The sequence below is a fragment of the Zonotrichia albicollis genome, chromosome 12 (genome assembly GCF_047830755.1).
Source record: "Zonotrichia albicollis isolate bZonAlb1 chromosome 12, bZonAlb1.hap1, whole genome shotgun sequence".
NCBI lineage: Eukaryota > Metazoa > Chordata > Aves > Passeriformes > Passerellidae > Zonotrichia > Zonotrichia albicollis.
The window spans coordinates 20809320-20834763 of record NC_133830.1 but is presented as its reverse complement, the minus strand read 5'-3'; the positions used below and the strand labels follow the sequence as shown (position 1 = coordinate 20834763).

General features: G+C 47.8%; 1 protein-coding gene across 8 annotated transcripts in view; it reads right to left on the bottom strand.

The window, feature by feature from the left end:
• Positions 1 to 25444, bottom strand: part of FBLN2 (fibulin 2) — a 117613-nt gene that overhangs the window by 65034 nt on the left and 27135 nt on the right. For 7 of the 8 annotated variants that reach the window (XM_074550182.1, XM_074550179.1, XM_074550178.1 and 4 more), the window contains one exon: positions 7798 to 9252. In XM_074550182.1, the coding sequence (XP_074406283.1) occupies positions 7798 to 9127 (1330 nt within the window). In that variant the 5' untranslated portion in view covers positions 9128 to 9252. Of the gene's footprint in view, positions 1 to 7797; positions 9253 to 22702; positions 23615 to 25444 lie in introns of those variants that run through there. The other variant, XM_026798352.2, reaches the window with a different exon arrangement.

The following is a 25444-nucleotide window of genomic DNA, read 5'->3' as shown; positions in this document are numbered from 1 at the left end:
GCAGCTGCAAGGAGTCACTTGCCCTGTGCATGGCAGCAGAAAGGCCATGAGATCTCATCTGATTATATTCATTATTTTTAAGATGTATAGTTTACACACAGGAACAGCTCACAAGAGCATCAACTTTTACACCTTTTAAAAGTTACTGATGCAAATCCTCTCCTTTCAGGCAACTCTTAAAACTGTTAAAAGCTTTTAAACCCAGAGCAGTTGAAGCCATAAACATTTATTTTAGTACTTGGTAATTCAAAACTATGGCCAAACAACTCTGAGCCCCTCTGAACACTCTCAGCCTCCCTGTGATTCACAACAGCACCACAAAAGCAAGCAGAACTCAGACACCAAGGGGAAGGAATTACTGCTCGGGGGTTTGTGTGAATGGCCCCATCTCTGGTGAAGGAAGGGTTGGAGAAACTGCAGCCAGAAGGGCAGAAGCATGGCCAGGCTGGAGAGAGCAGGCAGGACTGGATGGGACAGGCAGGGCTGGAGGGGACAGGCAGGGCTGGATGGGGACAGGCAGGGCTGGAGGGGACAGGCAGGGCTGGAGAGAGCAGGCAGGGCTGGATGGGACAGGCAGGGCTGGAGGGAACAGGCAGGGCTGGAGGGGACAGGCAGGGCTGGAGGGGACAGGCAGGGCTGGAGAGAGCAGGCAGGGCTGGATGGGACAGGCAGGGCTGGAGGGGACAGGCAGGGCTGGAGAGGAACAGGCAGGGCTGGAGAGGAACAGGCAGGGCTGGAGGGGACAGGCAGGGCTGGATGGGACAGGCAGGGCTGGAGAGGAACAGGCAGGGCTGGAGGGGACAGGCAGGGCTGGAGGGGGACAGGCAGGGCAGCCCCAGCACGAGCCCCCTGCCCACCCTGGCTGCCCAGACTCCCTTCCCAGCCCACTGCACCCACCCGAGCCACTGCCACCATCTCACAGCCACCCCATCACCATCAGCCGCCCCATCAGCACCAGAGTACCCCAGGATGGAGGGAAAGCAGCAATTCCAGCAGGCAGTGACCTGCTGCAGGCAGGTGACTCTGGAATGCTGCTGCAGGGTGCTGTGTGTGTCCCAGACACCCACACTGATGCTGGAGCAAGGCAGGTGGCTCTGGGGGGCTCTGCAGCCCCCTGGCAAAGGCAGGGAACGGGAAATGTGCAGAGGAGGTTTGCTGGCCCTAAATGCAGCACAAATCCTTCTTTCTCCTACCCCTCTCACAGGCTTTGGCTGAGCATAAGCATCCCCAGTGCTTTGGGATGGTTATTTAGGACTTTCTGGTGGCTTTGGAAAGGAATTGATCATCTCAAGCAGAGCAGAGACAGACTGGGAACAGTCAAGAAAACATAAAACCTGCTCACACATAAGGGGATCTTTATAAAATTCCAATTACTTGCTGGCATGTTACCTAAGAATCCCTGAGAGGTAAGAGATATTGCTCGCTGTGAGGCCCGGGATAATGAAATTACAAATCCTTTCATGAGTAAGCATATGCTGGAAAGCTACGTTTATTTGGCCTACATATTTGAAACTGTTCAAAAGGTTATTGTCTCACAAAATCTGGATCAGGAATTACTACTTATACTTTCCTTTCTCTAACAAGGAGCTACATTCAGAGTCAAGGTTTTAATTCCTTGGTGATCGATTAGAATAACAGACACATTACTGCAAAGAAGTCTCATTTAAATTCTGTTTTCTGAAGGAGTATCAATCATGCATACCAAAAAATATACTCTCAGATACTTTTATAAATAGCCAGCAAATGGAGTTCCCTCAAGAAACCTGGTGAGCCCAACAGCCTCGTCTGTTCAAGTGGGTAATTAATTTATACAAAAAACTCCCATCTTACGTTCAAACTTTGTCTGCAGCATGTTTAAATTTCAGAACTGAGATTCAATGTTCTTGTTGCAAATAATGGATTTAGATGACTTTGCATAATGATTTTTACCTCAACAGAACAGGTACATGAGATGGGTTTTCAAAGGCATTTTGGTGCCATCCTAGGTTGGGTGCCCAACTCCAACAATTTGAGATTTAAACTATCTTAGTACCTCATGCCCCTGAAGGCAAGGATATGTGAAACCCCCTGTGTTGAGTGTCCCTGTGGGAAGCCTGTCCCATGCAGGCACTGCCCTGGGTTTGTGCTGCAGGGAGGATGGGTCTGCCCTGCACGCCCCAGCCAGGTGTGAACGCTCCATCCTGTTCCACTTTCAGTCATCCTCTGCACATTCCCTTGGTGCCAGGCTGGGCACAATGGATTTCCTCATCCAGAACACTCCCAGTCAGCTGTGAGTAACTCCCTGTGCTGCAGCACCAGCAGCCTGGAGTACAACGCACTGTCAGCAGAGGAAGTCTGACTGCCCCTCAGCAGCACACAGAGCTGTGTCTGGGACAAGAACGGTGCTCTCCAGAGGGCACTTAATGGAGGCAGGGCTGGCAGGAGCTGCAGGAACACACGTTTCTCCCACCTTGTAACCTGTACCTGCCTGTTGTGGTCCCCAGTGATTCACACTGCAGGCAGAAGATGTTACCTTAATTTTATGAGTGACACAGGAAGATGGAGAGCCACTTTCTTACACAACTCTGTTTGTGAGATTGGCAGGTACTGGAGTTTGAAAGATCCGAGCATTTCTTAAATTATTTAGGTTCTTAGAAGACAGCAGACACCTGACTGTTACAGGCAACACAGCTTTTAGCAAAGCATGGCACCCAGTGTTGGCATTCTGCATACCACAGATCTTTGCAGCTTTAAAAATGATCATCTAAACAATATTTTCTAACTAAAGACCACTATTCAATATACAGCCATGGCTTAAAATACTCTTTAAGATCAGGAGCAAAACAGCCCCATAAAACCTGACACAAAAGTACTGGTAGCCAGGAGCTCGTGACCTGTGGTTAATATCTCTGTTTTAGAAGGAAGATGCACATGAGGAATGGGAGAAGGACGGTGCTGAGGAGGGTTTGGGCTCTGCAGGGGAATTCCTGAAAAGAATAACATTCCCAATGCAGAGCCTGCAGCCCTGAGAGGCGCCCTGAAGCCCAGCCAGCTGGAAAAGCAACAGCAGAGTCTGACCCAGAGCAGCTCCCAGAACACAGCCAGGTGAGCAGCAGCCATGCAGCAACATGCCCAGAGCCATCACCCAGACACAAACCCCAAAGCACCGGCACTGACCCCGAGAGCATCCCCTAGGACAGGTCTGGACACCGGGAATTCAGCCGCTACCTGCGTGCCTGGGGCCCCCAGCCCTGCTCCCACCCCTCATAGGGGCCTGCTCCCATCCCTCATACAGGACTGCTCCCATTCTCCACATGGGACTGCTCCCATCCCTCACACGGGACTGCTCCCATCCCTCACACAGGATGGAACTGCTCCCATCCCTCACATGGAACCGTCCCCATCCCTCACACGGGACTGCTCCCAGCACTGGATACAGACCCAATGGAAAGCACGAGCCAAGGGAGCAGAGAGCCAGGTCACATCTGTCTCTGCAGATTGGATACTCTGGCCACTGTTTATTGCAGAATCTGCAAACATCTACTCTGAGTGCAGTCCCCTGTGTCATTTGGGTACGACTGGGTTTTCCTTGCACCTTCTGCTCACAAATCCATGCCTGAGGTGACAAGGGAAGGGTGCAGGGAAGGCTGTGCACCAGCAGCTGTGAGGGAATCAGCCCCCCAATATCATACATGGGATGTTTTCATTAATGGAAATGGTTGAATAATTTCCATTTTTCCTTCTAAACTAGCATCTGGCTGCCCAATAAAGTAAAAAGGCCACTTTTTGCAGAACAGATAGACATTTTTAAATTTTATAGTATTTTAGTCTTCCTCTTTCTGCACATATCTCGAACTGCCTTAATTCCCATTCGCGCTACCTCAGAACTCCAACTACCAAAGGAACCACTGAACACTATCACCCAGGGGTGTAATTCATGCTGATTCACACTTGCTGGCCCAGAGACTTTCTCTCCTCATACACCAGTCTCCTGAGGTTTATTTTTATTCCTCAGATATCCTATTTTGAGGCCTCAAAGCTCATTTCTTCCTGTTACAGAAAGGACTGGGATAAAATAGAGAATAAGCCTGAGGTAATTCAAGTAAAAATGAGACAACACTTCACCTGATTGCAAAAAACCCAAATTAACTGCAAACAGAGTTTGTTTCTGAAGGACCCTGCAAGCATTCTCCCACCTCCTGTGCTTTTTATGGTGGCAGTAAGAAGAACAAAGGGTGGGTGAGCTCAGGGAATGCTTCCAAACCCTCACTGCAGGTCTGCTTTCACAGAGTCATAGAATATCCAGGAAGAGACCAAAAGGACCGTCAAGTCCAACTCCTGGACCTGCACATGGATCTGTCTGCCCTCATTTCAGAAATTCAAGGTCATCCTACTCCAGGAGCTTCAGAATCAGCAAACATGCAGCAGATGGGTGGGTTGGAATCTCTGCTGCATCCTCACAAGTTTCATAGGTGCCCCCCAGAAGCTCCTGCCTAGGCAGGATTCACCTGCAATAAATGCCACTCTCACATCCACTGATCTCAGCTCCCAAATTGATGCAATTTACTCCAGCTCAAGAACAATTATCTTTATCTCTAAAAGCCACCATGGGAAAAAAATCACCAGTCATGGAGGAGGTTAAGTGGAAAAACACCTCCACTCTGAAACATGACAGGTCCAGCTAGATCCAAACTGCTGCTGAGCCTGCCAAAACCAGAATGCAAATCATAAAACATTCACAGTGAGGCTGCTTGCTACCTGAGTTACATTCATCCAAGGAACCGCACTCTACTGCCAGAGCATGGGGAAATGGAAGAAAGTGGGAAAATCTTAACAGAATTTGACACTAAGTTCTTGAAATATATTTCAGTCAGCCCTACCCTGATCAGGGTATTTTTAGGATGAGGAAATAGGCAATACAGAAATTAAAATTCCCCGCATTTGCTGCTCTTGCAGTAAGTGACAGGGTAAGATCAATGTTTGGAGAGAGACTGTCTAAAGAGAACAGTCTCCATTAATCTCATCCCTTCCCATGTGAAAGCACTTAATTTGCACTTTCTCAGCTGAGTAATTACCTCTGCTGTACACTTATAGCTCCTTTAGGAATGGAGCAGCTGATGTGAACACAGGGCAATACGACAGATGAAAAACAATGCCAAAAAGAAGAAAGAAAACCAAACCACTAAAATTAACCTTTCCTGAGCACCAAAGTGTTCCATGTTGTTTCCACCATTAGATTACGTATGAACCAGCAAAGTTTTGGGAGATGAAAACTCAGCTACATATAAAACCAAAGTGAGATATGTAAAATACAAGTAACAAAGCCATGTTTTTAACCAAAGGCATCAGGACCCAGCACAGCAGAATTCTGGGGCAGGATAGAACTAAACAGTAGGAACAAATGCAACAGCCACCTAACTTGGGCTGAAAGCCTCTCTGGAAGCTCACAAACTTTCCTAAACTCTGGGGGAAAATAAACACTAAACAAAACATAAAAACAAATCTAGAATGGCCGTAGAGTCACAGAAATGTATCCCAGAGTCCTCTGCTCAGAGCTGGTTGAACAGAACCCTGCACACTGCCAGACTGGCTGCAGCCTCATTAGGGAACAGCATAACAACTCCACAGGCTCTGAAAATCAGGGATTGATGTAGTTTACATCATGCTGACAATTCCTGAAAGGAGAAAATAAGTTATTTGGCAATTTTGGTAGATTTTGCCATTTTATAGTTGGAAATACATGCACGAAATTTATGTTTTCGTTCTGTATCTGTAGGCGAGATTAATTTTTCTTTCAAGCCTGACTAGTATCTTCACTCCCCCTCCACCACTGGCTTAGGAGTCACCGAAGACACAAGATGTATGTGTTTTATTACTTGAAACATATGGAGCTACTCCCATGAATCACAACCATGTCCATTACAGCAGCATAACGAGTGGAAGCGCTGCTGTCCCTAGGCATGAGCGCCGGTCATGGCAAAAGACAGCCCTCACTTTTGAGAGGGTGTTGCAGTTCCATACAGATCTTCCACCAATATTCCTGATGGGAATGGTGGGGCAGGTCAGGGGCTGCCTGTCCAGGTCCCACCTGTCAGTGACTGTGGGTGGTGGACATGCTTTGCTGGCTCCCAAAACATGCAGCAGCTCCGTGGGGCAGGGAAGCAGCAGCCTTGGAGTTGCAGCATCTACAGCCAGTCAGAGAGTTCTGTGCTCCCACGGGACATTTATTTCCCATTTCTACCTCTGCAATATTTGAAGGAAATCACAGGTATCTCAGCTAAGGGGAAAATGGCACCCGGTGATTCCCAAGCCTGCTTCTGCCAGCTGAACAATTCATGCCTGACATGCCATCCATCACATCTTGCTCCAGGCACCTCAACCTAATCCATCCCCCAAGGAGACCTGTCTCAGCCAAGCAGTTCCTGGGAATCACAGACTGCAAATCACCCAGGCAGACTCTAAAATTCAGTATTTAGTTCTGGTGCTGAACACTTTCACCCCAACAGACTAATTTCTTAAACCCTCTCATTGAAAGTTTCAGGGTGCTCCACCCATTTTTCCTTTTTTGAAAGAAGAAGAAAAGGCAATTTTATTAAAAAAAATCTTCTTTAAAATTACATCAGTAAACAGGTTATTGTGTGTCAGTCTTAATTCAGGCCCATGTATCATACACAGCCTTGGTGCACAGCTCAGATTTTGAGGGAGGCTGAAGCAAATAAAAGAAAAGTCAAAGGAAAAGGAAAAAGCTGCCATCTCCATCCATGGACCTGGCACACTTTCTGTTTGAACAGCCACGAGGTGCTGTTTGTGTTGGGACTTAGAGTCTGAGCTCCAAATCTGCTCTCCTCCTCCCATCTGCCTTAAACTTCTCCAGGAGATGGACTGGACAGCTCAAGATTTAAGGGCTCCTGACACAGCCCAGGAGAAATGGCACTGGCCAGGGACTCATCAGCATTCTCTGCAAGCATCCTCCAGCTGAGTCTTGGGAGAACATTTCGTGCCACATCTTGAAAGAGGAGGTACTGCTCTTGATTTGATGAAAAATGAACTGGAAATATGAGCTGTATATGTGCTAATTTACAGCGATGAAGTTTGCATTCATTACAGTAATGAGCATTGCATAAAGTGTATAATCAACATTCCCTGCAGATGTCAAGAGGAATCCAGAGGCAGGGAGGAAATATGTACACTTGCCACAGCTGATCATAAACATCATAAACTTCCAGCCCCATGAAAATATAAAGAAAGAGAGAGCCCTTTTTCTCCCTACTAGTGCTCAGGGGTATTTGAGTGTATCTCTCGAGTTCTTGAACTAATGAGCTCAGACAGCCTTTCAACCATGAGATAAATATTACAAGTTCTGTAAATATTTTTTTTAGAAAGTGAAAGCACAATTGTTTCACTTCCTTTCCAGAAGAAAACAAAAGCTACAAATGTGATTACACTGAGTTGGTAACTGGAGATAAATAATTAAATCCTTCTATGCAGAGGAAGAAGTTTCTTTCACATCACAACAGAAGTTAAAAGTAATTGAAGAAAAATGCCAGAGTTTAATAAATCATCATCTGAAATAAAGTTAAAATGCCAGAAAACCCCATCCACTGTCTGTGAAATCAAAGCAAGGTGGGCAACAGTGAGATGGTACCTGTTCTGTGAAATGAAACACAAACTACCTCCTGAGGTGATGGAAGAAAGGTTGGCGGTGGTTTGGTTGATTTCAAGGCCATGTGCAACAGTAAGAACAGCACAGCAGATGATGAGCACCAATGTTACCACCAGTAACAGTTCTCTGGACACCCACACCGGAGTCGTTCTTACCTTCTGGCAGCCTGGGGTTGGCGTGGATGGAGTTGGGGTCCCCGTCCTCCTCGGGATGGTACCGGTACAGCGTCTGTGACTGCCTTGGGGAGGATGGGCTGCGGTCTTCCTTCAGAGCGACAGGAGGAGAGGTTGTTGCACTGAACTTCACCTTGGGGAAATCATTCCCCTCGAGGCCTTCATGGGATGATCTTGCTGAGCTCGGCTCTGTGAAGTTCACCTCTTTCAAGCCCTCAAACATGCTATTCTCTGGCTCTTCCTTCCTGGCATGCTTTTTCATTTTGGAGCTGGGGGCTCTTTCTTGCTCGTGCCTCGCTTTGTTCCCTTTTGGCCTCCTCTCCAACTCCTCCGGGTGCTGGGGTGCCTCGGTGGTGGCCGTGGTGTGCTGGGGAGGAGTCCCGGTGGTGGCTGGTGCCTCCCTGCGTGTGCCCTGCTGGAGGGAGGGTGTGGTGGCGCGGGGCAGCCTGCGGCGCTCGCCGCGCTCCGTGGCACTGCGGGCCTCGGCGGGGCCCCGGGGCACTGCGGTAGTGCTGGGCACTGCCGTGCTCTCCGTGTGCGGGTCAGCCAGGGCTGGCGCTGAGGGAGCCACGCTGGCCGCCAGGTAGTCATAGTCCTCACCCTGCTCCTGGCTGAGGCTCTCGTGCTCCAGGTGGGACGAGTAACTCCTGTACTTCTTTGGAGACTCCACCTGGGTGTTGTCTCCCTCGGAGGCCTCCTGGTCGTAGCTGTAGGGATCGTCGTAGTGCCGCTCGGGCTCGCCGTCCTCGGCGTCCCCCGGGCTGGCCGTGTTCAAGGGGAACGCGTCGCAGTCCGGCAGCTGGTAGCACATCAGCTCCCCACCGGCGTTGGGGCAGTGGCAAACCTTGCAGGGGGGCATGTGGAAGGTGTGCCCCGCCACGTACTTCTGTCCCTCGTGCAGGCAGCCGATGCGGCCGCACTGGGGACAGCCGTCCGCCGGCACCACCGCGTCGATGCAGTTCGGGGGCAGCTCCGGGCACAGCATGAACTGGCAGCTGATCTTGCCCCCTCCCTTGGGGCACGAGCACTCGGTGCTGCCGAAGTCCACGAAGTAGGACTGTCCCTCGGGCACCTTGCCGTTGACGAAGCCCACGTTGACGCAGTCGTAGTACTGGTAACCCTCGCAGGTGCAGCCGTGCTGCAGGCACGTGGCGCAGCACTCGCCAGGCTCCAGCACGTCCTCAATGCAGTTCTCCAGGGCCTGGCACTCGGCACCCGTGCAGTCCCTCTGTGCCTGGCAGCCGCCCCAGCACAGCAGCACCAGGAGCAGGGCGTTCCAAGGGCTCTGCTGCCAGCTCCGGGCCCTGGCCATCGTCTTCCCGAAGGAACGCGGCTCCGCTCCAACCTCGCACGTTCAGCCTTGGCTGCTCTCCTGGAAGGCTGGGGCTTCAGCTCCGAATCTGCAGCGGCCTCCTAAGTTAGCTTTTCTCATAGATCCTGGAGTTATGAAAGAAAACTCTGTTAAAGACTACACTCAGCACATATCCTGTTAAACATTAGAGGTCTTTAAAAGTTGGGACAAAATCCAACATCTGGAAACCTAAGGACAAAAATTAATCATAACGTCTTCCAAGCATTAGAGGCACTAAGTTTGGAGCTGGATGCTTCCCCCACCCCTGTTCTGAAAAGGAAAGGAAGAAAAAAATGGTTGTGACTGCTCTGTTTTGAATCTGTTGACAAAACATATATATTTCAATAAAAGGAAGGCCCTTCTTTATACTTCAATGCCTTTTTGTTAATCTTTCCAGCTAAAAAGATTTTTTGGCAGGGCATAAGTAAATACACTGTTCTTCCTCTGCAGATATCAGCTTAAGATAATTATTCTTTATGTTTTAATTACAAAGACTCAAATCTTAAGGAATTTTTATAGACAAAACTTAGCCTTGGGACGTGAGAATTTGTCTGTACACATGTTAACTCAAAATCTGGATTTTTTCTGCCTCCTTCCCCCACTGAGCAATCTCTTGCACTTCAGTCTTCAGCATTAACAGTTATTTCTTTGCTCCAGCAGGGCTAAAATAGAACTTCTTTGTGTGTTGTGGTTACTTTGTGGTTACACATCACACTAACTATCCTGTAATACATATTAAGGGCCGGATTCTCCGCTCACAGAGGTTGGCATAGCTCCACAGCGGGACTGTGGTGCACAGAGGGATTGACTCCAACTTCACTGGAGGACATTTACAACAACTGAGGGTGTGCCACCTCTGGCAACCACTTCTTTTAGTTTTGACAACACCAGCAGTAGTTTTTAGTGAATACTAAATACTATACTATACTATGAACACACAATATACACCTATACATACATGAACTGCCATAACATCACTGTTAAAACACCTTGAAGAAGAGAAAATGGTTTGCTTTCTAATTACATAGCCCTTTGAGCATCAAAAAGTTCAAGGGTTAATCAGCTGTTGTCCTTTATATCAAAATTCTGCTCACAAAGCTACACAATTAACATGGAAAACCACTTACAACAAAAAAAAATTGCCTATAGAAATTTTATAGAACCAGCAATCTGATTATTTTCCCAGGACCCCTCCCATCATCAAAAAAACAACAACCCTAAAACATTTATCTAGGGGGTGAAACACAGCCACATCACCCAGAACAATGAGCCACACGCAACAGGAGTTGTGCCAGAAAATCCATTCAGAAAGATTACTTCTCCCATTCAAAGGGGGCTTCCAATAAGTCTGCTCAGTCCCTCTGGCATGAGGCCAGGCTGTGGGAAATGCCTGCCTGTTCTGATAAGATATGGGCAAACCGTGCTAAGAATTTCCACAGTTCTGCCCTGGAATCCCAATTACTTCAGTACCTTATACAAAAACAGAATTCTTACAAATATAGGTTTCCTACTACTAATTTGAGTATATTAACTGAGTGTGCTAAAGGAGAGTGACTGAAAAATAAATTTGTCAGAAAATACAATAATGGCTTGGAACAATTTCACTCTTTCAAAATCTCACTGCTCTCAAAACCAGGCTATTTCTCATGAAGGAGAATTTTCAATATGTGGTGCTGAAATTAATTCCTCAGAAGGTAGCCTGGGAATTAATAATTTATCCTGCTTTCAGCAGCTTTTCCAGGTAATCCAAATTTGTAATTGTTACACTGCTTTAGCTGGGAAATAATGAATGGGAGAACAACTCCAGGTGACTTCTGAAAGGGGCTCACAGTAGGATTTTGTCACATCCCCACCCGTGGCACCTCCTGGCTGTGACACCTCAGTGCAAGCCCCATGGGAAGGCAGCTGAGCTCAGCTCTGCCCTGGCCACATTCCCGATTTTACATCAGGCTCCCAGAGAGCCCCAGCATGCAGAATGGGCCGTGTGGGTGTCAGAGACACAGGTGTGGCACCTCAGTGTGCACCAGGGCAGGGCCAGGCATCACCTGTGGGACAGGTAAGGGGGGAGCTGCTGTGAGCACCCCAGCCCAGCCAGCCCCAGGTAAATGGTGCCCCACAACGCTCCCAAAAGAAAGCCCTGTGCTGAAGCAAGAGGCAGAGAGCAGCCATCCCTGGCAGGGACAGTGCTCAAGGACAGCTGAGGGTTCACCACAGGACAATCCTGCTTTGGAGAAAGGAGCTGCTCCCCTGTGCTGTCACCCCTGGTCCCCTCACCCCCACCCGTTTCCATCCGAGGGTTTGTTTGCTTGCCTGGGTCACCGCCAGTCCTTCCCCTGTTCCCATCCTTGCTCCTTGCCTCTCACACTCTGCTCCATGCCCTGCTCAGTCCCCCGTGCCTTCCTCTTCCCACCATTTCCACATCCCTCAGCATTTGGGTTTTCAGGCTTAACTGATAAGGCTGAAATCCTTATAAGCCCTTCCTCCGTGAATGAAACCACAACCCTCCCTTTCCTCACCTCAGGCTCACTTTGCTTCCTCAGAGGCTCCTTGGTTTTGGTGCAATGACTCCAACAAAAAGTATCTTTTCATTCCTTTAAACCACTGCGTTTCCCTGTGCTTTCTCCATCTGTTTCCCACACCCATCACTCCCCCCAAACCATAAACTCACTTATCAAAGAAACAGCCTCTACTTGAGGCACAGGGAAAACCATCTTTGGGGGAAGCACAGGCAGGGCTGCTGAGCCCCACTGAGCCCCCATCCTGCACACAGAGCCGTGCTCCTGCCAGCCCCCACAGCTGGTGTGCTCCACCTTGGAGCCCTGCCCTGCCCCAGCACTGCAGCGATGCTCTGGAGACAGCAGCTCATTACTGGGGAGAGGCACCAAAAGCTGGAGCTGTAAATAAAGGTCTCTGAGCCAAGAGGGTAAAAACAATACACTAGCTCTGCAGGACAGGGGAGTTTAATACCAGCAGATGTTATTGCAGTAATTTGTTTCCATTAACTATTTTAATGCTTTCCTTGATGTCCTTTTAAACAACTGGGGCAATACACAAGGGCTCCACTAAAATGAGAATTGGTTCTTTGTATTCTCATCAATGTCCTTCACCCACTCTTACCAATGTCACTGACCTCTGCTGTTCCATTGAGTGACAAATTACACCCTGCACACGTAAAATAAAAGTCTTTCAAAGGCTCTGTTGAAAGCTTTACAGAACTCTACAGCAAGGGAACCATGTGCCACCTGTGCCAGCCCTCACGCACTGCTTCATGTCCCAGGAGAATTCCATTCATGTCCACCGTGGAATCCCCTAATCTGTATATCCTGCTCTGCTTTGGTTCAAGGGCTGACCCTCTTGGCTTTACTGGGTTTTACTGGGCCATTATTAAAGAAATTTTTGCCATTCCTGTGCTCATAATACCTCCTGAGCAAGCAGGAGTGCCCGTGCAAGAGAGGGGCAATGCTCTGGACTGAGAGAGAGTCCCTCAAATTCTACCCACATAAACATGTGAGGTAAACCAGCAGTAAATGGAGGATGGTCACCCTGCTGCAGTTCCTTATGCCTTGATTCCCTCTTTAAAAAGTATTCCTAGGAAAAGCAGAGTAAAGACACTTTATGGAGAACCACCTTTACAAACAGTCCAAATAAGCATGAACTGCAGGCACACATTTTCATGGGAAAGGAAAGCAGATGAACCCAGTATCTGTGTGATGGGACATCCATGGCTAACAGCAGCAGCCATCAAAATTGTAACTAGTCCTGGCTGAAAAACACCATATTCCTGTCTCCTGGCAGGGGAATAAAACAAGATTTCAAGACGCTTATTTCAATTCGGTTTAGGGCCAAAAAGTTATAAATTTTGACATTTTTTTCAAAACAATACACTCAAGTGATTTACTTCTTTCAAAGCCATAACATAAAACCAAAAGGAGAATGTTGACTTGATTAAAATTGTTCAGTCGTATTACTCTAAAATGTTGATGAAACCAGTGTGTTCCCCCAGAAGATCTAGACATTTTAAATGTGCAAGTTCTTTAAATTAAGAGGAGCATTTTATTGGGAGATTCTTTTTCCAGATGGTTTAATTTCAGTGCTGAACCAGAAAGCTTATTTTAGGTAAGCAGAGGTGACAGGAGGCACTCTCCTTCAAAGATTTCACCCAAAGACAATGTCTCGGTGTGAAGGGTGCCCCAGAGACATACAGAAGGTGGGCATATGTGGAAAGGAGGAACACAGGAGCATTCTGTCAAATGTTCACTGAACAAAAGGAGACAGCCATTTATAAACAAAAAGCAGTAAAGAGAATAAATCCAGTGCACTGTAGGAGAACCCACTGATTTCCATCTTTAAGATGTACCTGCAATTTCACCAGCTGCAGATCCCTGTGAAGAGGCTTTGACAGAACAATCCTTTTCTCTGTCCCACCCCTCAGTCCCTCACTAAATTGCCATGTTCGGGGACGACAGCAACAGAAATGCTGGTTTGATCTGTATCTCCTGCTTTTGAGAGTGAGCAGGGCCAGATGCCAGGCTGATGTAAGAGCAGAAGGTGGCAGCCATCTGTGCAGTCCCTGCCGTGGCTGGGTACTGGGAGCACACTGGTGTAACTGGGCTGCCCAGGAATCCACACCTAAGGCTCAGACACACAAAGAATAACCCTGTGGGACAGCCAGCGCAGGGCTGGCACTCACTGCCCGTGCACAAAGCGAGTTCCTCAGCCCACAGAGCTGCCATGAGCGTTCTCCTGCTTCCCCAGTGCCAGCCAGCTGAAATTGGCCCTGCAGGTTCAGGCTGTACATGAGCAGGGACCAAACACAGCCTTGCTCAGTGCTGGTGAATCTTTTGTTGATGCTGAATCTCTCTCACAGCGGGGAAAGCTCTGCAGAAAGCAGGGCAGCAGCAGAAGCACATGTGCACACCCGTCCTGAGGAGCAAGGGGAATGTATTTCCCCAGTCCAAGCATTTTCACACCTCTTCCCAGCCAGAGCTCGGGGCTGCTGCAGCTGCCAACAGCTCTCCCTGCCTGCGGTCACAATTTAGACTGAGGGAGGAAGAAGGGAGGGGACGGAAGGAAACAACAATTTTAAAACAATCCCTTTTAAATGCAAGAGAAAATGGAAATTTGTGAGAGCATTTCAATCTTGTATGAAAACCAGAAAAAAAACCCCTAAACCCAGTAAATCCTAACTGGGCTGTGCCAGCCCATGGATTAGATCTTCCTTTCACACCCTCTCAATCCGGAAACTTGTGATCTCAGCAGGCGCTGGAAGGGATGGCTGCTGGAAGGGATGGCTGCTGCTCTCCTCTCAGAGGGAACTGCAGGCTATTCACCGGGAGCATGAATGAAAAGGGAGGAATGTTTCCATCACTGCTCTTATGCAACATTCAGGCCCAGGGCTCATCATCTGTGCCTGCGAATTGTGGAATCTGAGCTGAGCTGAGCCCCTGTGTTGGGCAGAAGGAGCAGAGGGGTAGGATGAACCTCAGGGTAAATCCCAGTCCAACAAGCTGCTTTTTGTTATTGAAAGTAAAGCACTCTGGAGTTGTCAACACTCTGGTTCTTGGCTAAACAAGCCTCTGTTCAGGAGTCATAGCTTTTGCAGGCAGTTTTTCTCAGCTTTGTTTTCAATAGGAAATCAGTTATCATTAACCCTCTTTTCATGGAAAAGCTTTTAAAAATGGACATTTGGGAGTCTGGAGTATTTTTACTCAATTCAACAGCGAACTCAAGAGGAGACAAACAAGAAGAAGGCAGGATGGGATCAAAACTCACACAGCCTCCCAAAAGAACTCCAATGAAAATTCCCTTCCCAGCAGAAGCACCCTTGGGCAGAGATGCTCCAGAAGCTTCCCAGGACATTCCCCACGCTCGAATCCAAACAGGAACCTGACATGCTGCACTAATGGAAAAGCATCACCCGAGGTATTTCAGCTGAAGTAGCCAAGCATTAACAGAAGTGACCAGGCAGCTCAGGGACTTATTCTTCCACAATGAGCAGGGTATGAAGGCTTTCTGAAGTCCCAGAGTGCAAAGGCAGCCTTTTTCCAAGGGAATGACAGAGCCAGGGAGGGGACAATCATGTCCTTGGGCTATTGTGTCAGTGCTCCCCTTCAGCCCAGCCCAGCCCAGCACAACAGGGCAGGTACTTGGATTCCAGAGGAATGAAATTCTGTGTCATTCAGAGTCGCCGGTGCAGCAGATCCAAAGTGACTCAGTGGGAGCAGAGCAGCTGCCCAGGAGCCAGAGAGGAAGGGCTCACATGGGACATGGGGACATGGGGAGCTCAGCACAGGGAGCAGAGCAGCAGGGACAGGCCCAGGACTCTGCCACGGGGACCCTGACAAACCCACCACGGGATCCGTGACAAACCCACCACGGGATCCCTGACAAACCCACCATGGCATCCCTGACAAACCCACCATGGAGACCCTGACAAACACACCATGGCATCCCTGACAAACACACCATGGAGACCCTGACAAACACACCATGGAGACCCTGACAAACACACCATGGCATCCCTGACAAACCCACCACGGGATCCCTGACAAACCCACCACAGGATCCCTGACAAACACCATGGGATCCCTGACAAACCCACCATGGAGACCCTGAAAAACACACCACAGAATCCCTGACAAACTCACCACAGGATCCCTGACAAACTCACCACAGGATCCCTGACAAACCCACCATGGGATCCCTGACAAACCCACCATGGCATCCCTGACAAAACCACCATGGCATCCCTGGCAAACCCACCACAGGATCCCTGACAAACCCACCATGGAATATTTGACAAACACCATGGGACCCCTGACAAACCCACCATGGCCAGGTTCCTCTCTGGACAATGCACAGGAGGCTCAGCAAGTCCTGACAGTGGGGCCAGGGTCACAGCTCTGCTGCAGAAGGAGCCAAACTCTCACACTGGAGTGAAAATAAATGTGTTTGCTATTGACACACTTCTTTTCTCTTCTTTTTACATCACCAAGTTTCAGGTGACTATATATACTCCTCAAAAACACAATTAAATAATCCAGCTATTTCCACACCAGCCAAAGAAATCTGGGAAAAGATTAAAGCAAACTCAGCAACAGCCACTCAAAAATGTTTCCCAAGGCACAGCCAACAAAAACTTGTCAAAGCTCATAAGTTATGAACTAATTTGCACAGGGAGAGCTCTTTTGGCAGCAGGCAGGTCCCTGAGCTCCACAGCACCTTGAGCAGCTGCACACATGTGGAGACAACCTCGTGATGGGGCAGCACAGCTCCCAGGAACCAGCACCAGCTCCGGGCTCTGGGCTTGGGTCAGCACTGTCAATGCTGAAGGCTGCTCTGATAAGTGAAATAAAGAATTTTTTCTCATTTATTTAAAGAGCTGCACTCCCCTCTTCCCTCTCAGGAAGGAACAAACCCCTAGTTTCCAAGATGTTCCCCACTATTTAGATATTTACCATCTCCCAAAACTAACCCAAGCACAACCCCTGCACAATCTCACAACCGTGCCCCTCAAACATATCCTTTCGAGATCCTGGATTAGATTTCTCTCTCTCTTCCTTCCTCTAACCTTCCTGCAGGATGCTCCAGCCCCCTGCCCCTTCCCAGAGTTTTACACAGCTCCCATTTGCAGGGCTGCAGTGGCTCTCACCAAGGAAAGAGCCTGCTGCAGGGACATGGCATGCAAAACCTGAGATGTCACTCCCATTCCCCTCTGTGATTCCCTCTCCCTGTTTCTCCTTTCCTCCATGAAAGAACTCTGATACTACATAGAACTCTCTGTAACAGCACATTTAAGTTTTGCATTTGTTTCTCTTTCGCAATCCAGTCTCCTGTTATGCACTCTGAACCCCACTGCCCCCTAAGCAGTTACAGTAATACAGATGTACAATACATTTTGTTGGGAAATGCGTTGGTTGGAACATCTGAGCACTCCCTACCTATTTCAGGCAGCTCTTTCCAAACAGTTCAAACAGAAAATTCCCCCACCCCCATCTAAAATCCAAATTAGGCCAAAGAAAGCCTACTATTTAACTGACAGCTTAGCAAGTGGCCTTTCCTGCCCTGTGCGCTGCCATGTGGCAATTTGGAAATAATTAACAATGGTTTTCATCCCGGGAAGGCTGAAGGGAGCTGCCAGGCAGCTTTGCATAGCGTACCTGTGAGCCAGAGCTGCCTCTGAACTCCAGCTTCAGAACCGAGGAATGCATCTGAGACCCTCCAGAGGAACTCAGAGGGGCTTGCTTCAGTCTGCCAATTAATTCCAAATCAGTGTCAAAACAAAATGTCAATATAGCAACTTTACAGCAAATAATTTTTTGCGTAACTGCGTCCTGACTTAGTCACTATCATGATTAACGGTGAAAGTCTAGCTGTTGGGCACTGAAAAATACCCAATTACTGAATCTGGTTGAGCATCTGACAAAATACATGATTCTTTGGTCTGAAGAAAAGGAACTCAGACTTGTTTCAGCATTCCTGCACATGCCTTCTCAACCTCCATGGACTGCAGACAAGAACATATCTGGAGTATGGACTGGACGTACTATGAAGCATATTGTCAATTATAAATTAATAAAATCCAGAAAAAGCAACAGTGATCATTCCCTGGGAACAGTTGCCTCTCACATGGTGACAAAACAAAGTTCCTATCAAGGTTATTATATATAGCAATTAAATTCTTCAGCTAAAACAAAACTTGGTTAAAATGTTTTCATTGAAATGTTGGTTACCACAGGCCTTAAACAAATGGAAATCAAAACCTACCCATTTGTTGAGCACTTTGAAAAGTTTTAATGCAAAAAAAAAGTGCTGGAAAGAAACCTTCAATTTTTCCTCATGAATGAAAGTAAATCCCTGTAAATGAAGCTGCATCTATCATGTTGCTAATCAGTCAGCAGCCACAGATGTAATCCATCAATCCCAAGTGCTCCTGCACAAACTTTCCATAAAAGATAATGGAATTAATTTGTTTTGGTGGGTACCAAACTGCAAAGGAAAGAAGCCTGCTCTGCCACTCCATCTCAGAGCCCATCATGCAGAGACAACAATAATTCCAGGTGGAGCTTACAGAAGTCACACGAGCATGGCCCCGTCTTCCACCTCGGGCTTATCCTGCACTTTTGCCTGCAGCACACATGGAATCCTGCATCCTGACTCCCCTCCTTTCATAGGAAACACATCCAAACTGTCCAGGGGGTAACCTTAATTTGCAGAATAATTTCCTGGAGATAGGAGCACGGGTTTTTCCTGTTTCTGCACAGAACCCCAAGCTGGCACACTCAGTGATAGTTTGCCAAGTGCCCAAATGCACTGGGACAGCTTCTGCCATCAGATGCACACGTGCACTTCTTGTGCTCAGAACAACTTGTGGGTCTGTACCATATTCAGTCTACAAACCAGAATGAGATCAGGAAAGCAACTCTTACTTATTTTGTAAATTACACATAACATTTTCTAATATACCACAGGAAGTTAGAGTGATCTGCTGGGTAAGCTTGCAACCCAGACTCTTGAATACTTTAATTTACTGATCATCACCCAATACAAGTAAACCCATGATCACTTGCAACCACAGGTGGAATATTCAAAACAGAAATCCCAGCAAACCAGATGATACTGCATTAACAAAAAATGCTGACGGAATAAGTGTATATGTTACCTTATAGACACATACATAATTTAAACAATATTTTTTTTTCCTTTATCATCATCTTGGTTTTGTTGAACACACTGACAAAACAGTAAATTCAATCTGATTCTCATCACAGCAAACAATACTCCAGCTAAAGTGGTATTGAGTAGTACAAACAATTTGTTTGGTCTTGGCACATTAAAATACATATTTATGTTTTGGTCAATGATCTTTTGGAAGGGAAGGAAACTATTTTATTTTCCAGCTGAGGAAATCCTATTACTGTAAAGATAATTAATACAAGGGGAAGTAAATAATTAGTACAAAAGAAGAATGAGTTTGTAGTCCCCCCCTCCACATTAGTTATGTACAGTCCAGCACATGACTGAGAAGGAAAATTAGGGATGGAAAAGTTACTAACATGAGAGATGAAATGACATTTCCCAAGAGTAGAGAATATTTGGTATTTTAAACAACGAAAGGAGGACAAAAGCCCCACCGAGGAAAGCAGAGGGGGTGCAGTGGCAGGAATTTCAGCTGTGCAGAGTCCCCTGCCAGTGCTCCCCGCGGCTCTGAGGCGAGAGGCACCTGCAGAGCCCCTTCCTGGGGCACAGCCCTGCCTCACCCGCCTGATGGAAACGCTCTGGCAGCCCAGCCAGACGTGCACACCCAGCTGGCTGAGCTGGAGCCGCCACGGGGGAGATTCCCACCGGGTTTCAGTAATAAATCGTACACCGAATTGGAAAGCTCAGTTCTGAAAGCAAGGGGCCGATACCACGGTCCTGGGTATCCCAAGTACACAGAACGAGAACAGAACAAAGAGGTCTGTGAGTTTAAATTCTCAGAAGATCACTGGTGCTGTTTAGCATCATTTGTCTAGAAGTCACCTCGCTAATGAGGTTCTCTACAATCAGTGGAGGGCTGGGTAACTCTCCAGAGGGCAATTAATAAACTGCTTGGAATGGATGCGTTGTCCCTTTGCTCTGAGCTTTACCACAAAATTCCAGGCTGGTTTGGGCTGAAAAGGACCTTAAAGACAACCCAGTTCCACCTTCCACTACCCCAGGTTGCTCCAAGCCCTGTCCAGCCTGGCCTTGACACTTCCAGGGATGGGAAGCGCACAGCTGCGCACCACACCATACAGAGACTATACGTGATTTACATGATACATACATTATTAATTTTGGGTGGATAAAGCTGCAGAGCCTGTGATTTTTCACTTTGCAAAGCAGGACTCTATGGGCAATATGAACAAAGCTTACAGAATTTTAAGGAACAGAAATAAACTGAAGGGGATATTCCTTCACCAAATGTGGATCACAACACTGCAGAGGGCAGGGAGGAGAAAGCAATCATTCCCTTGGAGGTCAACTGGGAGAATCCCAGCAGAGCTCTGAAAAAAATTATGGACTCCATCACTCCAGCAGTTGCTGGTCATCCAGAGGAATGGAGAAGGAAAATGGTGCAACACCCCACAATTCTGCCAATCCTCTGTTTCACCTACAAGACAAACTTCTATGAAGGGTGTGAGGCATGCATCCAGATGGAAGTACTCCTCTCAGTAATGTGGAGGTGGCCATATTATACATGGGCACGATAAGGACTGTCAGGATCTGGATTTTCATTGTTTCCATGCTCTTCTCAGAGAGCCAAACCTCTATAAATCACACAATATATAAAAATAATGTGCTCTTGTTATACACAGTACACGCTGACCACTCACACCCTGACCACTGCCTCCCAGGGCCTGATAAAGGAGATTTCCTGTTTGGGATGTTTCACCAAGAACAGTGTTCACCTTTAAAATAATATTAAGCAGTACCTTTCCACATTACCTTCCAATCTGTACCACCATCTCAGCCCACAGGCACTGTTCTTCCTTCAGCAGGAGATTTTGAGTTGTTTGGCTTTATCTTGTTTACTTTACACAAATGCTATTCCTTTCTTACAGATGGGTATGATCTGGTGAAGACCTGGAACATTTTATCCCATAGCAAAACTCATTCAAAAGTACCATCTGTTCTTCCTGCAGGGGCACAGTAATGCCAGAAATTGTTTAACATTCCATAAATTCAGACCATAGAATGGATAGCTCATTGTTAAAGTGAAGCAAGGCATCATTTGAAACTCGATGACAGACATTTTGCTGGGGTTTTGCCTCAAAAATAGTATCCAATGTATTATTTTTGGTTTGCTTTTAAAACTTCACATTGGACATTAAACAGCAAAGGTGGGTCACAATGTGACCTTAATGTCTTGCTGAATCCCCACTTCCAGCAGGGTCCTGGCTAATAACTTAAGGGAGAAAGAGACTTGAGAGTGGGCCACTGGGTTATAACAAATTCACTGCAACACCAAATTCTGCTCTCCTTGCCCCTGGCGTGTGTCTGCTGTAGCTGCAGGATACACTTCTTAAGAGAACAGAATTCAATCTTCAAGTTCAAGAGCCATTAAAATATGTTCTATTTTACAGATAATGCACTTACTGCCCTCACACACAGCTCTATGCTCTGCCTTTCACTGACTGGTAAGAAACCCCATGTTCATAATGGTATGAACTGCCATTTGCCATTCCTTTCCACACCCCAATGCTGCAATATTTAATCAATAAAAAGGCTGGACGTGAAGTCCTGCTATGAGTATGCACCATCTGAGTCAACACTGAAACAGCCTCCATTTGCCATTCATACAAGAAAACCACAGACTAAAGAAGGGGGGAAAGGAGAATTACAGCAAAAACCCCAAAACACACAAAAGGAATCAGCAGTGTTTAACTGGAAACAAAGGGCTCTGCAGAATGCTGTCCCCAGAGTGGGACACAGTGGCCCCGTGCCCAGCTCCTGGGGTTTGCTGTCCCCTGTCCCCCTCAGCTGTGGGAGCCGGGCTCCAGCACACAGCTCACCCTGCTTGGAGCAGGAACCAGCACGGACACAAGGGACACAAACCAGCCCACAGCCCTTGCACGCTCCCAGGGACAGCAATGATCCTCCCAAAACTCTGTTATTGCAGCCCAGAAAGTTGTCATTTCAAACCCCTTATGTAAGCGTATACAATCATTGCCGTGTCTCCGGGAAGCTCTCACACTGCTATAATAAAATCCACAGAAGCAAAAAGCACAATTTTAGCCCAGCCATTCCTAATCCTAGAGACAATGCCTATATTTTTCCATCACATCAGATCCTGGATGGTGGGGGAGGGGCAGGAGTGTGAGGAGACGGGGAAATGCAACTTGAGAAGTGGTAAGTGTGTCAAATTCTAAATTACTGGGAGATATTTTGCAGCACAATTCTCCTTTATGCCTGTGCAGCTCGGTTCATATGGCTCACATTCAGCCTGTCACAGTGAATCACTGCTACTCCTTCACTAACATTAACAAAAACAAACCTAACTTTTCGCTCCAGCCTGTGAGGTAAAACTTTGAATTCCCAGTCAAAAGGCCAGAAGTGGCATTAAAAATAATTGTTTTTGTAAGACACTCATTTTGAGGAGAAAACAAAAAAAAAAAAAAGCCCATGAAGATCTGACTAATAGCACAAACACATGGGTTGCTTATGGAGAATTTTGCAAAAGAGCAAAAAGCTTTGTCCACGAGCAGCAAAGACCCAGCTTTAGCAGCCTTAACTAACAAAGCAAACCCGCCCCTCTGTACTTAAGTCTTTAAACTGCATCAAACTGGAGATATTTAGCAACAGCTTTAGAGCCTACAGAACAGTTAAAAAGTAAATCTGGAAAACAAAGTACAAAAACCAAAGTGAAACTCAGCCAGACACAAGCTCTGCAACTAGCAGAACGCAAGGCACAAAGCAAAGCCAGCACTCAAACAAAGTTATTCTACACTTCTCCCAGCAAATTTGCAACAAATTATGAAAGATTTAGTCCAGTTAGGAAAGATTTCTGCTGACCTGTGTGTATGAGCAGCAGTGCAGATGTGGCGAGTTCTCCTGTCACCTTTTGTTCCCAGCCATGTCAGCTGTGCTCTGCTCCAAGTGCTGCTCACACTCCCAAATCCCCTTTTCCAGCTCTATCTTAGGAACTGCCCAGATTTTGTAGTGTAATCTGAGCAGGGAAGTACCATGTGCCTATGATATGGTTAATTCACTTTTTACCCCCTGCAATGCTTAAGGAAGCTGCCTCACATTTCAAAGCTGAGCCTAGGGCTGCCTGACCCAGGTAAAGCCAGGGCAGCGCTTGGGGCTGCCTCCTCCACCCCAACGGGGCCCTAAAATAGCTCAATTTCCCCCTGCCAGAGCCCAGGGGGTATTGAGGGGCTGCTGAGGCCCTTGTCTCTCTTCCCCTGGGTGCCTGGTGCAGCAGAGACCGCAGTCCCAGCACAGAGGGCACTCCTTGCTGAGGGCCACCACCATCCCCACAGCCAAGGCTGGACACTGAGGCAGCTCTGGTGGGGCCCCTCAACCCAGCAAAGCCCTGGGCATCTGGTCTGGGATCTTTGGCAATGAAGATGTTGCACATGTTGGGATGCAAGAGTCCCATCTGATCCTCTCCAGGGTTGCCATCAGCTAAGCAATTAACGGTGTCCAAAACCAACTAAACTTTATCAATTAACTCTTCTGTTAATATTCTTCTATTGTTATTGATCTGCTTCTGGTTTGAATTTGCAATTGCCATCATGCTTGACAAGAACACTACTCTGAGAGGAGGAGGAAATGCCTCTTCTTCCCAAATTGTGCACAGGGGAGAGTTACACCCGCTGTGGAGCTGCCAAGCACGAACGCACCAGAGAAGGTGCAGAGGGAGAATAGTCCCCAAGTCCTGTCCCTGCTGCTGCTCCAGCCCCAGCCCCACACTGAGGTCCAACCCCAGGGATAACAACCAGCACCAGCCTGGGGCAAGCATTTCCTGAGTGTTTGCTCAGAGAAGGGTGAAGTGCAAACTGACACGGGCTGTGCTCTTGCCCAGCTTTTGTGCAGGCGGATTCCATGTAATCCCAAAGTCAACATGGTCAATGGCCCAACCACTGCTAAATCAGGTCAGGGAGGCCGAGGCAGTCCCACTTGGCAAGGGGAAGGGAGGTCTCTGCTCCTCTCTCCACCAGCCCTGGGCAGATGGGGAGCTGATAGAGCTGCTTTTCAACAGCCAAGAGAGGGCCCCTAAAAGAGATTAAAGGGAAGAAACAGTCAGGGATCCTGGAAGAGGAAAGATGTAAGACAAAAAGATGGCAGAAAACAGAAAACCTTTGGGGGATCTTTTAACTCTTGGCCAGAAGGCAGGAAAGCAATTTCATGTAAAGAACCTGCTTTTTAAATCCTTGCCCTGATATTTAACATCTGCAAATACCTTGTGTGGGATTTCTAACAACTGCATTCTTCATCTTCGAGCTTTCCTGTCTTCAAGCTCTTGACCTTTACTCTAAAGCAAAGGTGAGAGCTCCATCTTCCCTATTGCATAATTTACTAAACCCAGTTATGTTTGAAATTAGCATGTTGGTAAGGTAAAACTTGGAATAATGTAATGGACTGTTTCAGAGAAAAATATATATTCTTCAAGGGTGAATTCAACATCTGAGCTCAGAAGTTTGATCTTGACTGGGGTGACAATTGCTTACAAAACAAAAGCAACAAAAAGGAAGTGAAGTGACCTCAAAGGTTAGGAATGGAGCCAACAATTGTCTCTGTCGATGGCTGTGTTTATAGCACAGTATCATGGAATGGTTTGAGTTGGAAGAGACCTTAAAGCTCATCTTGTTCCACCCCCTGCCATGGCAGGGACGCCTCCCACTGTCCCAGGGTGCTCCAAGTGTCCAGCCTGGCCTTGGGCACTGCCAGGGTGCAGGGGCAGCCACAGCTGCTCTGGGCACCTGTGCCAGGGCCTGCTGTGAGGAACCCCGAGCCCCAGGCAGCCCCTGCCCTGTGCCCAGCAGCACTCCCTGCTCCTCACCACCACCCTGGGGTGCCCCAGCCCTGACTGGTGAGGGTGACCCCGGTTTCTGTGCCCCCCAGCCCTCCGGGTGAGGCCGGGCAGGGCCGCAGGGCCAGGGCAGGGCACAGCTCCAGCCAGCTCTTCACTGCCTAATTCCATTAGCCTGCAGAACGGGCTGTAATTTGCTGAAATGATGATTAATCAAATCTTATTTTTCTCTAAAGCAGCTAATGAACAGCCAATTAAGTGTCTCAGTAACTCTCAAATAACAAAGGAACACTGATGGAGTGACAACTACCAGCTATTTAACAGCACGGGCCCAGCAGTGAAAGTCAGCCTGGCTGGAAGGGCAGGAGGTGTGGGACCACCACAAGGTCCCAAAACCACCTTTCCCTCCCACTTCAGATCTCCACCATCCCCCCGACCCCACTGCTTGCTCCCAGGCCTTGTGCCCACTGCTGGGGAGGGACAGGGAGCCCTTGGGGTGCCACAGAGCAAGGGGGTTGGGGATGGCGTGCCAGGGGACAGGAGATGGGGTGCCCAGGGGACAGGGGTGCCCAGGGACAGGGGATGGGGTGCCCAGGGGACAGACAGGGTGCCAGGGGACCCCAGAGCACCCCCACATCGAGCTGCAGGAGCTGGGCACCCAGGGCCTGCCAGCTCCACCCGTCTCGTGGTTGTTTCACATCCTTTGCAGACTCCAAACAAATCCATGAGGGCTTTGTTTTGATCATATCAATCAGGGTAAGATTAAGATACATAAACAC